This window comes from Castor canadensis, chromosome 11, assembly GCF_047511655.1.
Source record: "Castor canadensis chromosome 11, mCasCan1.hap1v2, whole genome shotgun sequence".
Lineage (NCBI taxonomy): Eukaryota > Metazoa > Chordata > Mammalia > Rodentia > Castoridae > Castor > Castor canadensis.
The window spans coordinates 46900748-46918637 of record NC_133396.1 but is presented as its reverse complement, the minus strand read 5'-3'; the positions used below and the strand labels follow the sequence as shown (position 1 = coordinate 46918637).

At 52.1% G+C, this 17890-nt stretch overlaps 2 protein-coding genes across 4 annotated transcripts; both read right to left on the bottom strand.

Annotated features, from left to right (window-relative positions):
• Positions 1-5562: 5562 nt before the first annotated feature.
• On the bottom strand, positions 5563-6815 carry Ovca2 (OVCA2 serine hydrolase domain containing). The gene is made up of 2 exons (XM_020169120.2): positions 6565-6815; positions 5563-6323 (listed from the first exon to the last, which is right to left on the bottom strand). Exons 1-2 carry the CDS (start codon positions 6746-6748, stop codon positions 5824-5826), a joined length of 684 nt encoding a protein of 227 aa, XP_020024709.2. The 5' UTR covers positions 6749-6815; the 3' UTR covers positions 5563-5823.
• On the bottom strand, positions 6183-15490 carry Dph1 (diphthamide biosynthesis 1). 3 transcript variants are annotated; one of them, XM_020169118.2, is made up of 13 exons: positions 15355-15490; positions 13574-13726; positions 13384-13447; positions 11677-11798; positions 10807-10964; positions 10578-10699; positions 8887-8955; positions 8401-8557; positions 8193-8293; positions 7612-7690; positions 7181-7321; positions 6923-7019; positions 6183-6323 (listed from the first exon to the last, which is right to left on the bottom strand). In XM_020169118.2, the coding sequence occupies exons 1-12, from the start codon at positions 15476-15478 to the stop codon at positions 6930-6932; spliced, it is 1380 nt and encodes a 459-aa protein (XP_020024707.2). In that variant the 5' UTR covers positions 15479-15490; the 3' UTR covers positions 6183-6323; positions 6923-6929. The 3 variants fall into 3 exon arrangements, with proteins under 3 accessions (XP_020024707.2, XP_073902685.1, XP_073902686.1); XM_074046584.1 differs by lacking the exon at positions 15355-15490 and adding an exon at positions 14362-15315; XM_074046585.1 differs by lacking the exons at positions 13574-13726; positions 15355-15490 and having other exon boundaries at positions 11640-11798; positions 13384-13436.
• Positions 15491-17890: the final 2400 nt, after the last annotated feature.

Below are 17890 nucleotides of genomic sequence, written 5' to 3'. Positions count from 1 at the left end.
GTCACGGCCACCGACGCCTGGCCCCGCCCCAGGACCGCGGACCCGGCTCCCCGCCGCGCCCTGGGGCCCTTCTGTCCCTCGGGGTCCCGCAACCCCGCGCTGGCTGCTTGCGCTGCCGCTGTCCGCGGTGCTGATGCAGCGCGGGCGCCACCCTCGGTCCATCCCGTTCTGGGTCCCCGGGGACTGCGAGAGGCTCCTGGCCCACACGCACGCTCCGCACAGCCCCCGCGCCAAGTAGTGCCGGTCGCGACACCGCCTCCAGCCCGCGCCGCAGCCGCCCCCAGCCCCCCGGCCCCGGCCCCGCGGTGCTGACGTCAGCCGCCCCGAGCTGCAGCCGCGGTGCCGTCAGCGGCGCGCGCCCCGCCCCCGCGTCTCCAGGGCAACCGTGGCTTTCGATTGTTACTGTGGGAACCGGAGGTAACAGTCTACAGCCATGGTCGCCCCGCAGCACGCCCACGCGCCGCAGCACGCCGCGTTCTGCCAGCCCCGGCTTGGGGAGACGCAGAGCAAGAGGAGGAGGGGCGGCTGTGACCGCGGGGGTGACACGAGGTGTGCGCGGGAAGGTGGAGGCGGGCCCTGGGGTCTGCCCGCTGCGCATCCACCCAGGCACCAGAGGAAGCACGGTCCGCGCAGTGGGTCTGACCGTCCGCTTCAGTGACTGTGCTGTCCCCGCAGCCGAGGTATCGCTGCCCGGGGATGGTCAGAAAGCAGGTGGTTCTGGGGCGTGGATTCCTATCTCCTCGGCGGGAGATAGGCTGCTGGAATGAAGAGGTATGAAAGAATGTTGTTTGCCTCCTAAGTACTGAAGGGGGCAGAAGGAGTGCGCCACACCTTTCTTCCAGGAACCCCTAGTTGAGCAAGGCAGAGGGCGAAGAATAAACCCTTGAATCTGTTTCCTGCTAGATAGGGCTACCGCATCCCCTCAGTCCCTTCCCCAACTTTCTCTTGAGCCATGAAGGATAAGAATGGTCCCTAATACTCAAGAAGCCGATAGGCTAGTAAAGTTCACCTGGTCCCTGAAGCATTGCCTGAACATACCAGCATTCTCACCTCAGCCTGTCTCTAGATGCTGAATTCCAGTTTGAGAGTTTCTCAGATTTGCTCTAAAGAGGAGAATTCCACAGGGGCCGAAGTCCTGTTCCACCAGTGAAGTGTGAGCAATGACCTCTTCAAAAACAATTATGTCATCTGTCACTGCCAACATCACCCATCGCTGAGGCTGGCTGAAAGTATCAGGTGTGGAACTTCAGGGATGGTGTAGGAAGTGATTAAGGCAAGGCACTACTCATTAGGCCAATTTTGATTTCCTTCTCCACACACACCATCCTTTTCTAAATTACTTCTAAGATACTTGGTGGTGGTCTCCCAGCTAATCACACTCCACTACTCCATTGGCTGCTCAGGATTCTGAGGTCTTGGAGCAAAACGTGTTTCATTCTGGACTCCAGACATCTCTGGGCCCATTGTCGTGTGTGCAGGTGGGAGAGTATATTGGGAAGTGAGAAGTCCAACCTGCCTTTATCATCAAGTGGCTGTTAAATGGCCATGTTCTGGATTTTTTTTCTTTTTTTTTTTTTTTGTGGTACTGGGGTTTGAACTCAGGGCTGCACACTTTCTAGGCAGGTAGGTGCTCTACCACTTGAGTCACTCTGCCTGCCAGCGTTCTAGATTTTTGGGAGGAGTTGTGTTTTTGAGGTAATGGGAATTGAACCCAATACCTTGTTCTTGTTAGGCAAGAGCTCTACCACTTGAGAGCTCTTGCTCTCAACCCCCCCACCCGGCCCTCGTCTTTTTCTGGTACTGAGGGTTGGGTTCAAGGCCAAACACTAGGCAGGTGTTCTACTTCTCAAGTTACACCCCTAGCCCTTTTGCTTTATTTTTGGGATAGGGTCTTCAGTTTTTCCCCAGGCTGGCCTGAACCATAATCCTCCTGTTTATGCTTTCTGAATAGCTGTGATTACAGGTGTGCCCCACCACACCCAGTTTCATTTGTTGAGACAGGGGTCTTGCAAACTTTTTGCCTGGGCTGGGCTCAAACCTCAATCTTCTCTATCTCTGCCTCCCGATTACAGGTATGAGGCATTGCATCTGGCTTTATTGTTTTTTGAGACAGGATGTTGATAACTTTGCCTGCACTGGCCTTGCACCCACAATCCTTCAGCCTCCGCTGAGATTACAGGCATGCTTCATCACCACCTGCTGCTGTGTGATCTGTTTCTGACCCTTCTGCAAAACCTGATAATCCCTCTTAGCAGGTGCATTGTGAGGATGAAATAGGAAGTGAAAATCCTTGAAACAGCAGAACTCGATTCCAATCTTACATATCTTATAGGACACAACATGTTTGTGGGTGGATTGTTAGGAGACCTCCGCTCTGGGCCCTTAGGCAGAAAAAGGAGAGCACACTTCCCTGTGCAGATGCTCTAGAAAGAAGGCTGTCGAGGGGTTCTTTCCTAAGGGACTCTGCCCAGAGCTTTAGAAATCCAAGGTACAGTTGGAGGTAGAACAGAGAAGTGGTAGGGATGTTCTGAAGAGGCCAAGTCTTTTGCAGTTTGAACCCATCCGAAAAATGCAGTCAGAGGGGAAAACCTGAGAACTCACCATACAGTGCTAAACACACTTAGTGTGTCCCCTCCTCCAACGTATGTTATGGAATGGGAAACTAAGGCTCAGACAAGTGACATAGCCCAAGTACTTGTCTTCCACAGTGCAGCAGAGAAAACAGTGACTAAAGCCAGGAGCAGTGGCATGTACCTGTAGTTCCAGCTACTTAGGAGGCTGATGTAGCAGGGCTTGAGACTAGGAGTTCCAGGCCAGCCCAGCCTAGTGGACCTGGTCTTAAAAAAAAAAAAAAGAGCAGACTATTAACAGACAAGAATGTGAGTTCTTGAGCCAGGCACCAGTGGCTCATGCCTGTAACCAATCAATCCTAGCTACTTGGGAGGCTATCAGGAGGATCCAGGTTCAAAGCCAGCCTAGGAAAATAGTTGGGAGTTCATCTCCAAAATAACCAGGGCACAAACGGACTGGAGGCATGGCTCAAATGGCAGAGTACCTACTTTGCAAGCGTGAAGCCAAGCCTTGAATTCAAACCCCAGTACCACCCAAAAAAGAGCATGACCACTCCACAGCCATGAAGATCCAGAGTGAGCAAGAGCTGGGGGCGTGGCTCAAGTGTTAGAGTGCCTGCTTAGCAAGCACAAGGCCCTGAGATCAAACCACAGTACTGCCAAAAGAAGGAAAAAAAAAAAAAAAAGAGCAAGAGAGAAGGGGGGAAAAGGGAGGAGGAAGGACAGGACGAAGGAAAGGAAGTTATTGAATCTGAACCTTGGTGGCTGGAGGTGTGGTTTAAGCAGTAGAGGGCCTGCCTACCAAGTGGGAATCCCTAAGTGCAAACCCCAGCACTGCCAAAAAAAAAAAAAAAACCAACCAAACAAAAAAAAACTGAATCCAACCTTGGTAAGTCGCTTGGCCTCTCTGTGCCTGTTTCCTCAACTGTAAAATTAGGTTCTTAGCTTAATAACAAACAGTCCTTGCCTCATGAAGTCATAAAATTAAATTAGGCATGGAAGGGTCTAGGGTGTAGCTCAATGATAGAGGGCATACATACCATGCTAGAGACCCTGGGTTCAACCCCTAGTACCAAAATAAAATTTAAGTTAGGCAAAGGCTCCTTCCTATCAGTGTCTGGCATACAGTCAGTACTCAATAAACACTTTCTGTCCTCTTAGCTATAAATTAAAAATGTGAGCTCAATGATTCTTCAGGAGAGCTTGTTCCCCCCGCCTAGGTTTACATGACAATCACACTGGGGACTTTTTCCCCCCAATAACACATACTCCCGGAGACTTTATTCTATTTCCCAAGGCAATGGTTTTCAAATAATACCTCAATGAGGAAGAACCAAGGGGCAGTTTGTCCCAGTGATTCTAACAGAAGCTCCTTTGTAGGTGGTCCATAGACCCTGTGCATGTGGTGGTGGTATTAGACGGGGTAAACAACCTCCTCAAATTCTTTTCTGTTCTTGGAGAGCATGAAGGGAAGTGACGTCCCACTTGTTGGGAGCTAGTGGACCATATGATCTATTACCTTGGGCATTCTGATTCTCAGGAGAAATTCTCCTCAACCCAAGTATGAGCACTTGTGTTCCATCTAATTGTTCTGTCCTACACCCCTCCTCCCCTTCTAGCTTTAAGCTCTGGTTTAAAATCCATTCCCTCAAGCTATCTTGCTCTCTTTTAACCAACATAACAACTCCAAGTAGTAACAGCTGGGCCATGCAAGTCCTCATTTTCACTCTTTTGGCCTAACTAAAGAGAGCAGCCTATGCCAGGAGGTATGTGATCTGCAGATCCATTACTTACAGAAAAGCCAGGAATCCTATGGGCCAAATCCAACAAGTCTGTAAGAATAACTCAAACCTTTTGCCAAGGAAGTCATTCCTTTAAAACAAAAGCAAGGCAGAGGCCAACTTCTAACCTGGTGCAACATAAACTTTCTATTGTAAAGGCTCTAAACCCAGTAGAATGGATCTCTGGGCAAGTAATTCCAGTTTGTCTTGCACAGCTTCTACCCGTAGAGAAGAACCTACAACTTTGTGTAACCTATGAAGTATGTGGTTGTCAAAAACAATGAACTGGGATATTTGTACTAACCCTAACTCCTGCTCAGTTACTAAGCTTCCTGGGGGATACTGTGGCTCAGGGCTCGATAGGTCTATTGTGAAATTCTACAAATTGCACCAGTTTCCATCTGCAGAGGCAGGAAAGAAGTTACAATCTGGGAAGGGGGAGGAGTGGTAAAAAGAATCAGCAGAACTGGGAGGGAAATGAGTATAGAGGGCAGTGCTTTAAGTGCATGGGACTGACTGTACTCCCCAAGGGCAAACCAGCTGGACTACTTAGGTCTTGGCTAAAGTCACTCCATCAATGATAATTACCATCATCAATTTTGCATGGGATTCATCTCAGGAACCCTGCAGACAGGGTCAAGCTAGGAAGAGGCTGTTTATTCTACGCTCTCACTGGCCCCCTGCCCGAGGTCTGGTACCACCTCACCCTTCAAGCTCATAGTTCAGAGGGGCTGGGGCAGTTAAAGAGCAGACAGCAAAGAATGAGGGAAGGCAAGCCCACAATTCTCAAGGATCAAGATGGAGGAAGCTTCAGGCTGGTGGAGTGACTCAAATGCTAGAGCGCCTGCCTAGCAAGCCTAAGACCCTGAGTTCAAATCCTAGTACTGCCAAAAAAAAAAAAAGACTTAAGGTAAAGGAAGCCTAAAATCAATGCGGCCCAGGCAGAGCCTTGCCAGGTAACCTCTGATGAAAACTTCTCAAGTGTAAATTCTTCTCTGATTCATCCACCAAGGCCTCCTTTTCTTCAGTCTGGAACTTAAGACTTCCACCAAAAATGTGAGTACACATATGTACAAGCTTGTTCTGGGGAACTCACCTACAGTGGGAGAAGTACCTCCCCACTTGGTGCTGCCTAGGGAGCTGTGTGGATGGTCAGGAAACCAGACTTGCATTATAAAATGAGTTTTTCTATGTGTATTAGAAAAAAGGTGTTCAAAATCCAAACCACTTTATTGTGGCAGTAGCAGTGATGCCAGCCCCTGCTTTCTCATCCAGGGTTCTCTGGCCTTTTTCATGTTTGATTATCAGAAACCAAAGTTTATTAAGGTCTGCTCCCCTTTTTCTGCACAGCAGGGCTTATATTAGTACACTCCTGAGAACCAATAATTAGCACAGCAGTGGAGGTCCCAGGGTGGGGAAAGAAGGGCATAGATTACAGCTGCTCAGAGGCTTCAGAGACGTTTGATGATCTTTCATTCTGAAAACTGGTTCAAGAATTTGAGATAGGCTTGGCGCTGGGATGCAGCCGCTGGAATGAAGTGGCCCCCAGAGTGAGTAAGGGTGATGGCGCCTGGGAATTGGCTAGCCAATTGCATACTCTCCTGAGAAGGGATGACTCCATCAGTGTCCCCGAAAACGTGGAGCGAAGGCAGTAACAACGGGCTCTGCAGGATGGGTTCCTTGAGGCTAGGGCCCCGGGGGCAGAAACCAGACACAAGGATGATAAACCGTGGCAAGGGAAAGCGGGGATCACCCGCCTGGCCCAGGGCACACACAAGGGCTGCTAATGCAGCCCCCTGGCTGAAGCCAAGAAGTCCGTCAAAAGGCCCCTGCTTGTCCAGTGCCTGTGCCACGGTTCTCAGAGCTTCCTCCAGACCCCGGCACACTGCAGGCTCTTCCAGTGCGGAGAAAACGTCTGCCTGCTGCTCGGAAAACCACCAACCTCGAGGCTGCTCCTCCGGAGGCAAAGGCCCTACAAGGGAAGAGGATCGCGGTAGGGCGAGGGGGAAAAGACAGAGGGACAGGGAATGGGGGACATGAGGCTTGGCGGTAACTGGAGACAAGAGGAAGCAGAAGCCTGGGGGCCACGGCTCGAGTCAGAGCCGGAGGGGCTGGGTGGGAGGAATAAGGAGAGGGCACAGGGTCGGGGCATTAAGGGACAGAGCGAGATAACCAAGACACTGGGAGCATTTCCCGAGCGGGGCTCGTCTCACCGGAGTCTGGCCCGGCGCCGTAGAGGCCCGCTGCGTCGGGGAGCAGGTGCGGGCCACTGAGGCACACGAGCTCGGCGCGGCCCCGCAACGCCTTCCTCAGCGCGCCAGTCTTCTCGCGGAAGCCCCGCTCGCTCTGCCGGAAGCCCGCCAGGCACAAGACCCGCAGGGGCTGCCGAGCCGCCATCCTGGCAGGTAGCGCGCCACAGGAAGACCGGAAGCGGTCCTTCCCCGAGCGGAAGTGAAATATGCGAGGGGCGGGACCAAGTGCCAGTACCACCCTGAAGGCGGGGCTCCGAGTGGGAGGGCGCTCCTACGACAACGGAGAGGGGTGGGAAGTAGCCAGAACAGCGGCGGATACCTGCGACTCAAGGAGCCAGCGGCGCCACTTTCTCGTCTCTGCAGCTGCAGCCTTCGCAAGCCACGTCTGGAGAGGGGCGCGTGGACTCCTCCTGCACCTGAGGTTGCAGACTTAAGTCAGGGTCTCGCTTCTGTGACGACCTCCACTCCGCTGTCGTGCAGTTCCCCTAGCGGCCGCAGGGCGGCGTCTCCGAGAGGCGGCCAGTACCAAGGCCGCGCCCCGGGGCTGCCTCTCCCGCTCCTTGAAGTCCCTGCCTACCTTCTCCAACACCGGCCGGCCAGGGCCCTGGGGGGTTCGGTCCCGCCCGTGGTTCACAGTCCACGGCCCCAAGGAGCTGCCCGCGTAGAAGTCCATAGGGTAGGGCTGCTGCCAGGAAATGTCTCTCAGGGCCACAGCCGCCTGCGGGAAGAAAACCGGACACGTGCCAACATTTTTCTGCGCTAGGATTGAGTGCATAACTCACAACAGTCTATAAAGGTATAGATTATCCCCATACTGCAGAAAAGTCAGGTGAAGGGACCTGCCTAAAGTGACACAGCAAGGAATGGGGCTCAGTTGAGAGATTCAAGACGTCTGACTTCAGAACCTATGAACAACCTAAGTACTGCCCATCCACTCTCCACCTCAGAGCCCTCCTGACAGAAGGTACAAAGCCCACTCCTCCACCAATTTTCAAAACCTGGTGTTACCTCGTAGGGCGTCAGCAATGGCTTGGGGAAAGCTTTGCCCCAGTCAATGGAGAGGCGTGGACATGCCACCTGCACCCACCTGGGAAGGGAAGCCAGGTAAGACAGGAGGTAGAAGGCAGCCCCTCTTCTGGGCAGCATGTTGAAAAACATGAGTGCCTAGACATACCAGTTAATCAATAGAATTTATGAATCCTAAAGTAAAACTGGTGCCTACTGCTGTTTAGAATACAATACTGTTCTTATTTTCCCATTTCCTGCACTGACTCTGAACTTTCTAAGGGCAGTTCATTTGTGATCCTTTCCCCAGAACCAAATTTAGTACCTGATACAGTACGGTGCCCTCAGATTTATCTCACCAGAACTACTGCGGTGTTACCATTGCCTCTGAGCCCCAAGTCTAGACAGAGCAGGTGACCCACTGTCAAGGGTGGCCCCTGCTGGGCAAGTGCTTGGTAAACATTAAAATTTCATGATCATGTATGGAATTCCCATTGATTGCATCCTTCAATCTGTGCTGAGCAGGTCCCAAGTTTAACTGTTTTAGCAGAGTTAGGATAGGTAGGTAAGGTGGGGAAACTCACACATCCACCCCAGGAAGTAGACTGAGTTTGCTGGGGAAGATCTCAGAGAGCAGCAGCCTCACAAAGGGAAGTCCCAAGGCTTGGAGCCGAGATTCCAGGTGCTGTTGTGAGAAGGAAGCAGCCAAAGCTAAATTCCGTGGCCTACTCATTTTCCCAGCTGGTTTTCAGGCAGCCCTACTCCTCCAGAGGCCACCCTGAGTCCTCTGACCTCAAGGATCTTAGGACTGCCCTGGCGGCCCAAAGTTCCCAGAATAAGGCCCCAGGACTTGGCAGAGCGGGCAGTGGCTATGGCTTCCTGACGAGTGGCCTGCATGCGCTGGTGGTCATAGTGCTCCCTGGACAAGATTTTGCTGTATGGGTCATACCTGGAAGAGAAGTTGCCAGGGTCATTGTGACAGCCACTCTTGTTATATATATGGCTCCCTGACTTAGGCCTCAAGCAAGTAATTAGGAAATCAGGTCCAAGACAAGAACAGGGATTATCACTTGGGAGATCAGCCCCACAGCTGGAGCAGGCAAGAGTTGAGGAAGTATTTTAGAATCTCAGTGTGAATCTCAGGACCCAAGTGCCTCAGACCCTTATAACTGGGGAATGTTTATCACTGAGGCAGAAAATGACCTTTCAGCCTATTGAAGGCCTTAGGGGCAGAGACTCTGACCCCTCCACAGCTGGTCAATCCCACCAAGCCTATACCTGTAAGCAGGAACACTAGGGTTGGCAATCATGACAGACTCCAGATGGAAGCGGCCATCTCCAAGATACCTACAGGGGTGGAGAGAGACAGTGTGATGTGGAGCAGCAGAAGAGGCACTCTGGGTTAGAGGTACAAAGGGCTGAGTTCTCAACTGCCTGTGCTACTGACTTTGTGTGTAAACTGGACAAGTGGTCATATCACCTGTCAGCAACTCAGTTTGACCTGGATGCCTGTGTGATTCCTCCACCTGGGGCTATAGAGAGCCTCACTTGGAAGTAAGGGGGCAGGTTCTGTCTTATTAAGCTCAGTACAGATGTGGAAATTAAGTGTTCATCACAGTGTCATCTATTCTGTAAATGAGGTGCCATGGTATACACTGGCTATGCAAAAACAGCTCTGGGTCTGGGTACTAGTTATAACAGCTACTGTGTCTTGGACCTACATCACCATCATCTTTTTGTGTGTGTGTGTGGGGGGGGTACTCAGGAACTACACCTTGAGCCACTCCACCTGCCCTTTTTGTGATGAGTATTTTCAAGATAGGGTCTCTCAAACTATTTGCCTTGGCTGACTTCAAATCTTGATCCCTCTGCCTCCTGAGTAGCTAGGATTACAGGTGTGAGCTACTGGTGCCCAGCAGGACCTGTGCCTTCTGAGTTCCAGACCTGGACTAAGTACCTTACATGTATGAACTCATTCAGTCCTATCAAATGATCCTCCAAGACACCTACAGTATCCCCATTTTACAGAAGATAAAACTGAGGTTCAGGGATAAGACACTTGCTCAAAGCTACACAGCTGTGAAACAGTGTATTTGAAACTTGACTGCAGGCTTAACCACCAGGCTGTACCAAGCACACTCTAGGACATACTATAGCTAATAGTGCCTTCCTAGGCCCTGGAGACACCCAAGCATGGAACATAGTCCACCTGTGGCAACTGCTTCTTTCCCTCCTGGAGACCACACCACCTCCTTTTGACATTCAGGGTGTCCCTTCCTCAACACACACCTTGAAGCCCCCAAGGATAGACATCTATGAGCTCAGGGTTATGCGGGGAATATCTTTCAGGGCACAGATACAGCAGGGCTGCCAGGTCTGGGCTGGGGAAGGCCCAAATGTGGGCCTGTGTCCTATATGGGTGCAGCAAAACCTATGGGACCAGCACTCAAAGCCCCAGGAGTGGGGCTGAGTCCAAGAGTACCCCTCCCTTTTCCCTGTCATTAGCTGGGAACAGGGCTCCCCTCCCCAATCCCAGCCGGGGGAGCTGTTGGCTCTGAGGCTGGCTGCATTCACACAACATTAAGCATTTCCATTACCTAAAATAATTAGGCAGCAGGAGACATGCTGCTCCTGCTTGTTAGCTGTCCGGATGCTAAATTAATGGGGCTGCAGCCTGGGTGTGCCCATCCATCTTCTCCAATTATATTTCCACCATTTCTAGCCCACCCTCCTCCCCGCCATCAGGCCCTCTGACTCAGGACCCCATCCTAGGCATAGTCTTTCACATGCTACAGTACTGGAAAGAGACAGTAAACCTGAAGTCTAGTCCCTGTTTGGTCCCCACTTTGCAAGGTCACCTTGAGCATACAGGTTAGGAGCTTTAGACTTTCATGTGTAATGAACCTCATGTTCCTTTCTCTGGATACAATTCTCATGTTTCTACAAGGTAGCCCCTGTTTCTAACTTACACAATGGCCTCCACCTCCTTGGGTAGTCGGGGAGATGTGCAGCCTAGAACCTCCCCAGGAGACAGGGGCTTGCACTGTGGGACACTCACATGATACTCAGTTTTCAGCTCTTGGGCAGCTGCCTGTAGGGATAATGAAAGAAGGGAAGGAAGTGGCTGGGGCCAGAGGAAAAGCCTGGACATTGGTCTCTGTCTGCCCCACAGAATGCTGGGATCCTCATTCCACTTACCTGCAAGGTTGACACAAACTGAATGGTGCTGACCAGAGCAAGGGTACTGGCTGAGGGAAAGGTAAGGCGGATAGAGTCCAGGAGGTGGGCAGTGTCTATCTGGATGTCCACAAAGACATACAGCACCCGGAAGTCTTGAACTGAGGTGTCTATAGGAACTGGGGGAAGAGAAGAGTTCAAGAAACTGTTTTGAGCTGGGTGCCTGTGGTTCATACCTGTAATCCTAGCTACTCAGGAAGCAGAGATCAGGAGGATCACGGTTCGAAGCTGGCAAATAGTTCGCATGACCCTATCTCAAAAAAACCCATCACAAAAAAGGGCTGGTGGAGTGGCTCAAAGTGTAGGCCCTGAGTTCAAACCCCAGTACAGAAAAAAAAAATCTTTTTTGGGGGGCTGGTAGAGTGGCTCAAGTGGTAGAGCACCTGCCTAGCAAGCATGAGGCCCTGAGTTCAAACCCTAGTACCACCAAAAAAAGGAAATCTTGGAAGGCAGGAGGAGCAGAGGGCCCAGCCCAACCCCAGTCTCTGAGCAGCCAGGACCAGTGGCTTCAGGCTGGGGGCCGAATGATGTGGTAGGAAAGGAAGCGGTCACAGGTCTCCTAGAACTCTTCTATCATTTGGTTAGGGGACCCAGCCTGCTGTACCACCAACAGCCTTTCAATCACATGCATCTAGGACAGTAGCACAGTTTCCAAGGCAATCAAATCCAAAGAAAGATCCACCTGCAAAGCAGGAAGGCCAAGGCCATCCTGGGCCTCCAAGTGAGGCAAGAAGACTCTTTTGTGGAGAAGAAGGGTCTTCTCCTTCTATGGAGAAGATTAGTATGCAACCTGCCTCCCTGCCAGCATCCAGATATCTTGGCCTGCCATACCCAGGCAGCTGTGGCCATAGTGTACCAAGAAGTCAGCTCCTAGGGCCCTGGCAGTAAAGTCATCCACACAGCAAGCCCCATAGGTCACGTCACCCATCACCATCACTTCAGCCTCTGTGAACCTGTAGGAGTGGGGGTGGGAAACAATGAGACAGTGATACGAAGAATGAGTTGGGAGACAGTCTAACTCTGTGGAGGTGTCTCAGGACTCAGCTCCTCTCTCCCCACCTCTTCCAATTCCTTGGGTTGGCAGCTGCCAACCAAGAGTAGGAGTGGCACAGCTGCCACCTCCCTCGGCCCTGGCAGCAGCTCCTGGAACAGTTGCTGCATAAGGAGGTCTCTGCAGCACCCTGACTCCTTTGCCCAGGCTCAGAGTGCAAAAGGGACCCCCAACCCTTGGCCAGGCATGCATGGAGTCCAACACAGATTCCCTGACTCATCCCACCCAGGGCAGTGAGCATGCACACACATGCAAAGGTCCCCACTCCCATGCCCTGGCATTATAGTGTGCGTGGGCACGGATATATGGATACACACAGCCTCCCTCTTGCCTGGACCCCCACCACTCCTTACCCATAGGCAAGGCCCTAGGTGTCCAGGATGGGGGTCCAAGCACAGCTCCCCCACAGCACATGGCACCACCCACATGCCTCATGCATCAGGAAGAGTGGGCTGTGGCCAGCACATTGCCATGGGATCTGCTGCCAGGCCTGAATCACTGGGGGCAGGGAAGACCCTGTACCCCCTGAACTTGCCACAGGAACAGAGCAGGAAACTGAGCTCTTCCCTAAAGGAGACCCTAAAGGAGATGTACCACATCTGGGGTGCAGAGCCTGCCTCAGTGGCTGTGGTCCTCCACTCTTCCCCTGGGGTGTGGTGGGGGAAACTAAGCTGTTGCCAGCCGGCCCTCTCCCCCACCCCTTCCCCAAATCAGGCTGTGCACACAAGCAGATTATTCAGCTCCTTAGAATGCAGCCCAGGCTCTGAGTCAGCCAGAGCACTTAATTTTTTATAGATTAAAATGTATGCAAATTGGCCTGAGCCCCAGAGAGCATCCCCAAGGGGCAAGAGGGTGGGAGCAGGGAAGTAGGTATGTGGCAGTGGGAAGGGGGAGAAAGGGGGGGAGGGCAGCAGCAGGGAGGTGGGAGGTTCCCAGCACGAGATGACCTCCCCTTTCTTCATTCCCCCTCCCTGTGCCTGTGCTTGTTCCAGATGGCTGAGTGCTCATCATCCCCCACTTCCAAGGATGGCTCATTCTACTGAAGAAACTTAGAAGGTGGGGGTAGGGGAACTGAATACCTTTCCCTAGGCACCTCTCTCCCCTGCCATCCTTGCCCCGCTCCCCCAGTGTACCTGAGAAAAAGGTGATATACCTCCCTACCCTCAACCTCCGCCCAGACCCCTCAGCCCAGTTCAGGGTCAGCTTTGAGATTCTTAGGTTCCTCCCCAGGTCTGTCCACCTGATGTGGGTCTTGAGAGTGGAATTCTTCCTATCACCAACATAGAGGAGGGAAAATTTATATGGACAAGCAGGGCTGTTAACAAACTGGGAGTATTGTCTTGGGTAGTTCCCCTTGTGTGTGAATGATTGTAGGAGGGATAAGGGAAGGCAGAGGTCCAGAAGGGAAAAATGATGCTGACAGGCAGCACCATAAAGGACAAGGAAGGGTCTTGGCTCTGCTTTTTCGCCAGCACCCCAAGCCTCACCTTTCCAAGATATCCACAATGGTGCAGGCAAAGAGGAGGAGCCCTTCTGGCATTTGCAAGGCCACTGCAAAACAGAGCAGAGACATGAGAGGCAGAGGGCTAGAAAAGGCAAGGATGGGGATTCTGCCCCATTTCTAGGCTAGGCAACCTCTCCACCCCACCCCAGCTAAACACTTGGGAGCTTACTTACCCTTCTTGGCCTGAGCTTGTTGGATCCTCCAGATGGTCTTGGGGATCTCAAAGTTGTAGTTAGAAGGTAGGGCTTGGATGGCTACCTGCAGCTGGGGGTTGTTCAGGATTTCAGAAGGAATCTGATTGGCTAATCGGCCCCGAAAGACCCGACCTAGAAAACAATACAAGGCCTCAGTCTATGTCCGGCCTAGACCACAGCCAGACCCACTTAAGCTGTTATCTCTAAGTATAAAGCCCAGATTCCAGACATGGAGGTTGGCCTAGCTTTTTCCCCCACTGAATTCATCCTGACAGTAGAGAGATAATCTATTAAACCAGGAGGAAATCTGCATAATTAATTTCCATATCATGAGATTATTGGGAATCAAAGACTTGAGCCTATGAATGGGATATGGCTCACCTCTTACCTCAGAAGAGTAGAGATGACACCAGGGGACTGAGGGGCAAAGCAGAGCAAGTCTCAGTACACAAAACTCAAGTCTCACTGACTAGGCACACATTAGTTAATTACCTCACTCTTTCCTCTCCTCATTTAAAAGGAAAATAAACACATTTAATTGACTTAACAAATTTCCTAATCCCATTGTTCTTCCTTATCCCCACCCCAGGAAGGACAGAAAAGCCACTAGTCAGGACTGTAGACATACAGATAAGGACAAAAAAACAACCTTGGCCTTGAGGGCAATAAGTTTAATGGGAGCAGAGGATACATATAACCCTTTGAAAAGAGGAGAAAATACTGTAACTTCTTTTCTAGCGAGAAAGGGGAGGTTTGAGATGTCTCACCATGTAGCCAAGTCTGACTGCACATTCATGATCCTCCTTGGCTTCCCAGGTGATGGGATTACAGTGTTGCACCACCATGCCTGGCTCTACTGTAACTCATCCCATTCTTTACAGTACAGTTTAGCTCAACGCAGAGGTACCTCTTTAGGAACCAATTCAAGAATGTGGTAAGGCAAGAAGTTAATTTATTCACTGAATACTTACTGAGCCTGTACTATGGCCCAGAGCTTCTATTATGGCCCCTGTGTTAAGAAGGACCCTCCCAGGACTTGTGTTTGGGGGAGATGGAGAGGTGCAGTGAACTAGCCTGGCATGCTGGAGCCCTGAGACCAGATTTGAATGTTAGGGTTTTTGGTCAGTTGTTTCAAAGACCTTGGACAAGCCCAGCCTCGCTGAGCCCTTTGAAGAACCTCTTCTGGCAGGTCCAAGTCCCTGTGGTAGCTGCTGTCCTTAACAGCTCAGTAAGTTCCCTGGGCCAGTAGGCGGCTGTCATCTGTTTACACCAGTATCCCGGGTTGACTGAGATCCTAAGGGCAGGTCCTGTATTCTAGTGCCTGCACCTCGCGCAGGCCTGCCATTCAGTGGGCGCTCAGCTAGTGCCCAGAAACCATGAGCCTCTTCCCAGAAAGCATTCCCTTAGAGCCCACAGATGAAACGCCCGAGGCCACAGGCCAGCCCCAACCCTCCCCGCCAAGTCAATCTTATCCGCCACTATTCTGGTGTCCGTTTGCCAGCCAAAGCAGGGGGTGGTTTCCGACACGAGGACTACAGGTTCCTAGGAGGGGCAGCTCTCGACCGCACCCTAAGGCAGCGAAAGAAAAGAGCTGTCCCCCTGGCTCTGGTGACAGCCGGCCACAGCAGGAAAACAGCGGAGACTTCCTGATCTGGCGGAGAAAGGCGCCGCCGCTATTAAAAGCGGGTAGTGCTGTCCCTAACTTGGGGGGCACCACCCCGAGATGTGAGATCTGGAAGCAGCAGCATTGCAGCACCCACCTCTGCCAGGGCTGTTTCGGGGGCCGGACTCCGCTGCCTGGGACACAACCTGCGCCGCCATCACCTGCCTGACCACGTGGGAACCAAAAAGACAGTACAGGCAGAACGCAGACAGCGCAGGCATTGCGATCGATCGCCGATCGTCCAGCGAGAGGCGGGGATTCTGTCTGGGTGGAGCTCGAGAAGGAGAAGGGGGAGGGGATATAGTGGGCCCCGCCTCAGTCCAGAAAGGCTGGACTCTCAGATCCACTAGTGGTTCTTGACCATAGCAGTTGCCCTCTCCCAGCGACCTTGTCCTTCAGCTGCCTCCCTGGCCTGGCTGGAAGCTGGCACTCCCAGACCCATGCTGTATATCTACTCTGAATCTTGCAAAGAGGAATACCCATCAGGTATTCCTGCTGTTCCCCACCCTCACTCCCTCCTCCTGTTAGTAGGATGCTGGGTAGCCACATTCCCTACAGGGAATACTCTACTGCCCCAGCGAAATGGAACTCAGCGCCCACAGGCCCACATCCAAGTTGGAAACCTTGGTGTGGATATCTGGAGCACCAGGGTGCTCTTAGCATCTTTAGAGCCTATCATGTGGAAAGAGACTGCTACTAAGCAGTAGGCCAGAACTTGAGGGGGTTTTCCTGGGAGGGGCAACCTGAGGTCTCCATTTTCTAAACCTCTGGATCCCAGCTATCCTTTGTCCTGCCTAGGCTCCCTTCAGGTCTGGATAGCCTTCCTCCTGACCAGTGGCCAGAGCTCCTGGGGCCCCAAAGAGAAGTCAGTGAGACAGCCTTGACTTCTGGAAGATCAAAGTACCTGAAGGACTGGCCCTCAGCAGTCTCCCCCACCGGAGCAGTGGTCCCAGGGCTATTTGCCCACCCAGCCCCCTGGCACCATCCTCCTTTCTCTGCAGCCGGTGCTGTGAGCACAGCTGGCCCTTTAAGGCAGCTCTGTGGCCTCAGGCTCCCCCGGAGGCCCTCCCTGCTTGGAAACCCCTAATTAAGGTGCAGAGAGAAGTGAAAACAAGCAGCCAGGGACAGTCCCTGCCTGGGAGGCTGCCCAGAGAAAAAGGATGGATGTAGGCTGGGAGTGAGCAGTGAAGGGAAGAACAGAAGGGGTCAGTGCTCTGCCCCTCAGGCCCTGGCACTCTTAGGACAGACAGAGCTGAACTAGAATATGGGTGGCATGGGTCCCAGGAACACCTCCTCTCACTTTGATCAGAGTCCAGCCTGACTGAGAGCATGGTGGTTCAGGCCTGTTATCCTAGCACCCAAGAGGCAGAGGAATGAGGATCTTGAATTTGAGGCCAGCCTGGGGTACATAGTGAGATCCTATTTCAAAAAGGAAAAAAAAAAAAAGTCCCTCTGGGGCTTCTATCCCTCCCAGATTCTCTGGACACCCCCCTTCCCCGCAGGGTGTAGGATCTAAATTCCAGGGACCCAGCCTGGCCTCCTCAAGGCCCCACCCTGAGCAGCTCCAATTCTGACTTTAGCTTTTGAGTTCCAAGGTGGAAAAAGCACTGGCTTTTCCCTAGCATGTGCTTCATCCCCTAGGGCCTTTTTCTTATCAAAGGTGAATCCTCTTACAATATTGCTGTATAGACTCTTCTGAATGAGCAACCCTGGCCCCTATCAGGAAGGGGAGATGCCTAGGATAACTGCACACCAAGAACAGATGTGAAAGTCCTGCAGTGCAGGACGCTGGAGCTGCCATTCAGCTTGGGCTGAGGATACCTCCATCTGTCCGTGGGGGTCTCCCTTCCTGAGTTACTCAGCAGTCTGAGTAATTACTGCCTGACAAGAAGGCAGGCTTAGTGCACCCCCCCCCCACATGAAACCACAATACCCGATTATAGCCACCCCCACCCCCTGGCTGGACTCCAAGTCAACACCCAGCCCTCCCAAAGCCTGAAATAACTGCTTCTCACACTTATGCCACCCAACTTTGCCTAAGACCCTGGAGTTTGTGGGGCAAGGGTCATGAAAAGGTGGCTCAGGGAGGTGGCAAGAGGATTTGCATACCCTGATTCAGGCCCACACTTTATCACTGGATCTGCTTTGTGACATTGAACAACTTGCTCAGCCTCTCTGGGCCTTAGTTTCACAAGGACCCCAGACGTTCCCAATGTCCTAGAGCTTAGCTCTGGTATCTGTCTGGTCATGCTCAGCCACTGTGTCGGGTCAGTTCAGGCTTAACGCCTGGTGGAGGCTAGAAGAAGGAATGTCTTATTTTCTGTTTCCACCCCAAGAGGGACCAATTTGTGTAATCTTCTGAACAGATTATTTCTCACCTTCAAACACTTGCACAATTTCAGTCCTGGAATACCCTTTCCCCTTAGCCTGATGAACTCAGCCCTTCAGTGAGTGAGAAGGAGTGAGTGAGAGGTGTGAGAACACCTCTTCAGTGCATTGCTTCCTGATTATCCTTCACCCCCTTTTCAGAGCTAGCAGAGCCCCTTCCCACACCTCCTAACTTGTCACATTCTAAGATGGTTCATGGTTTTTCTTCCCCATTCTGCCAGATTTTGGAAGTCTGGATGTCTCTT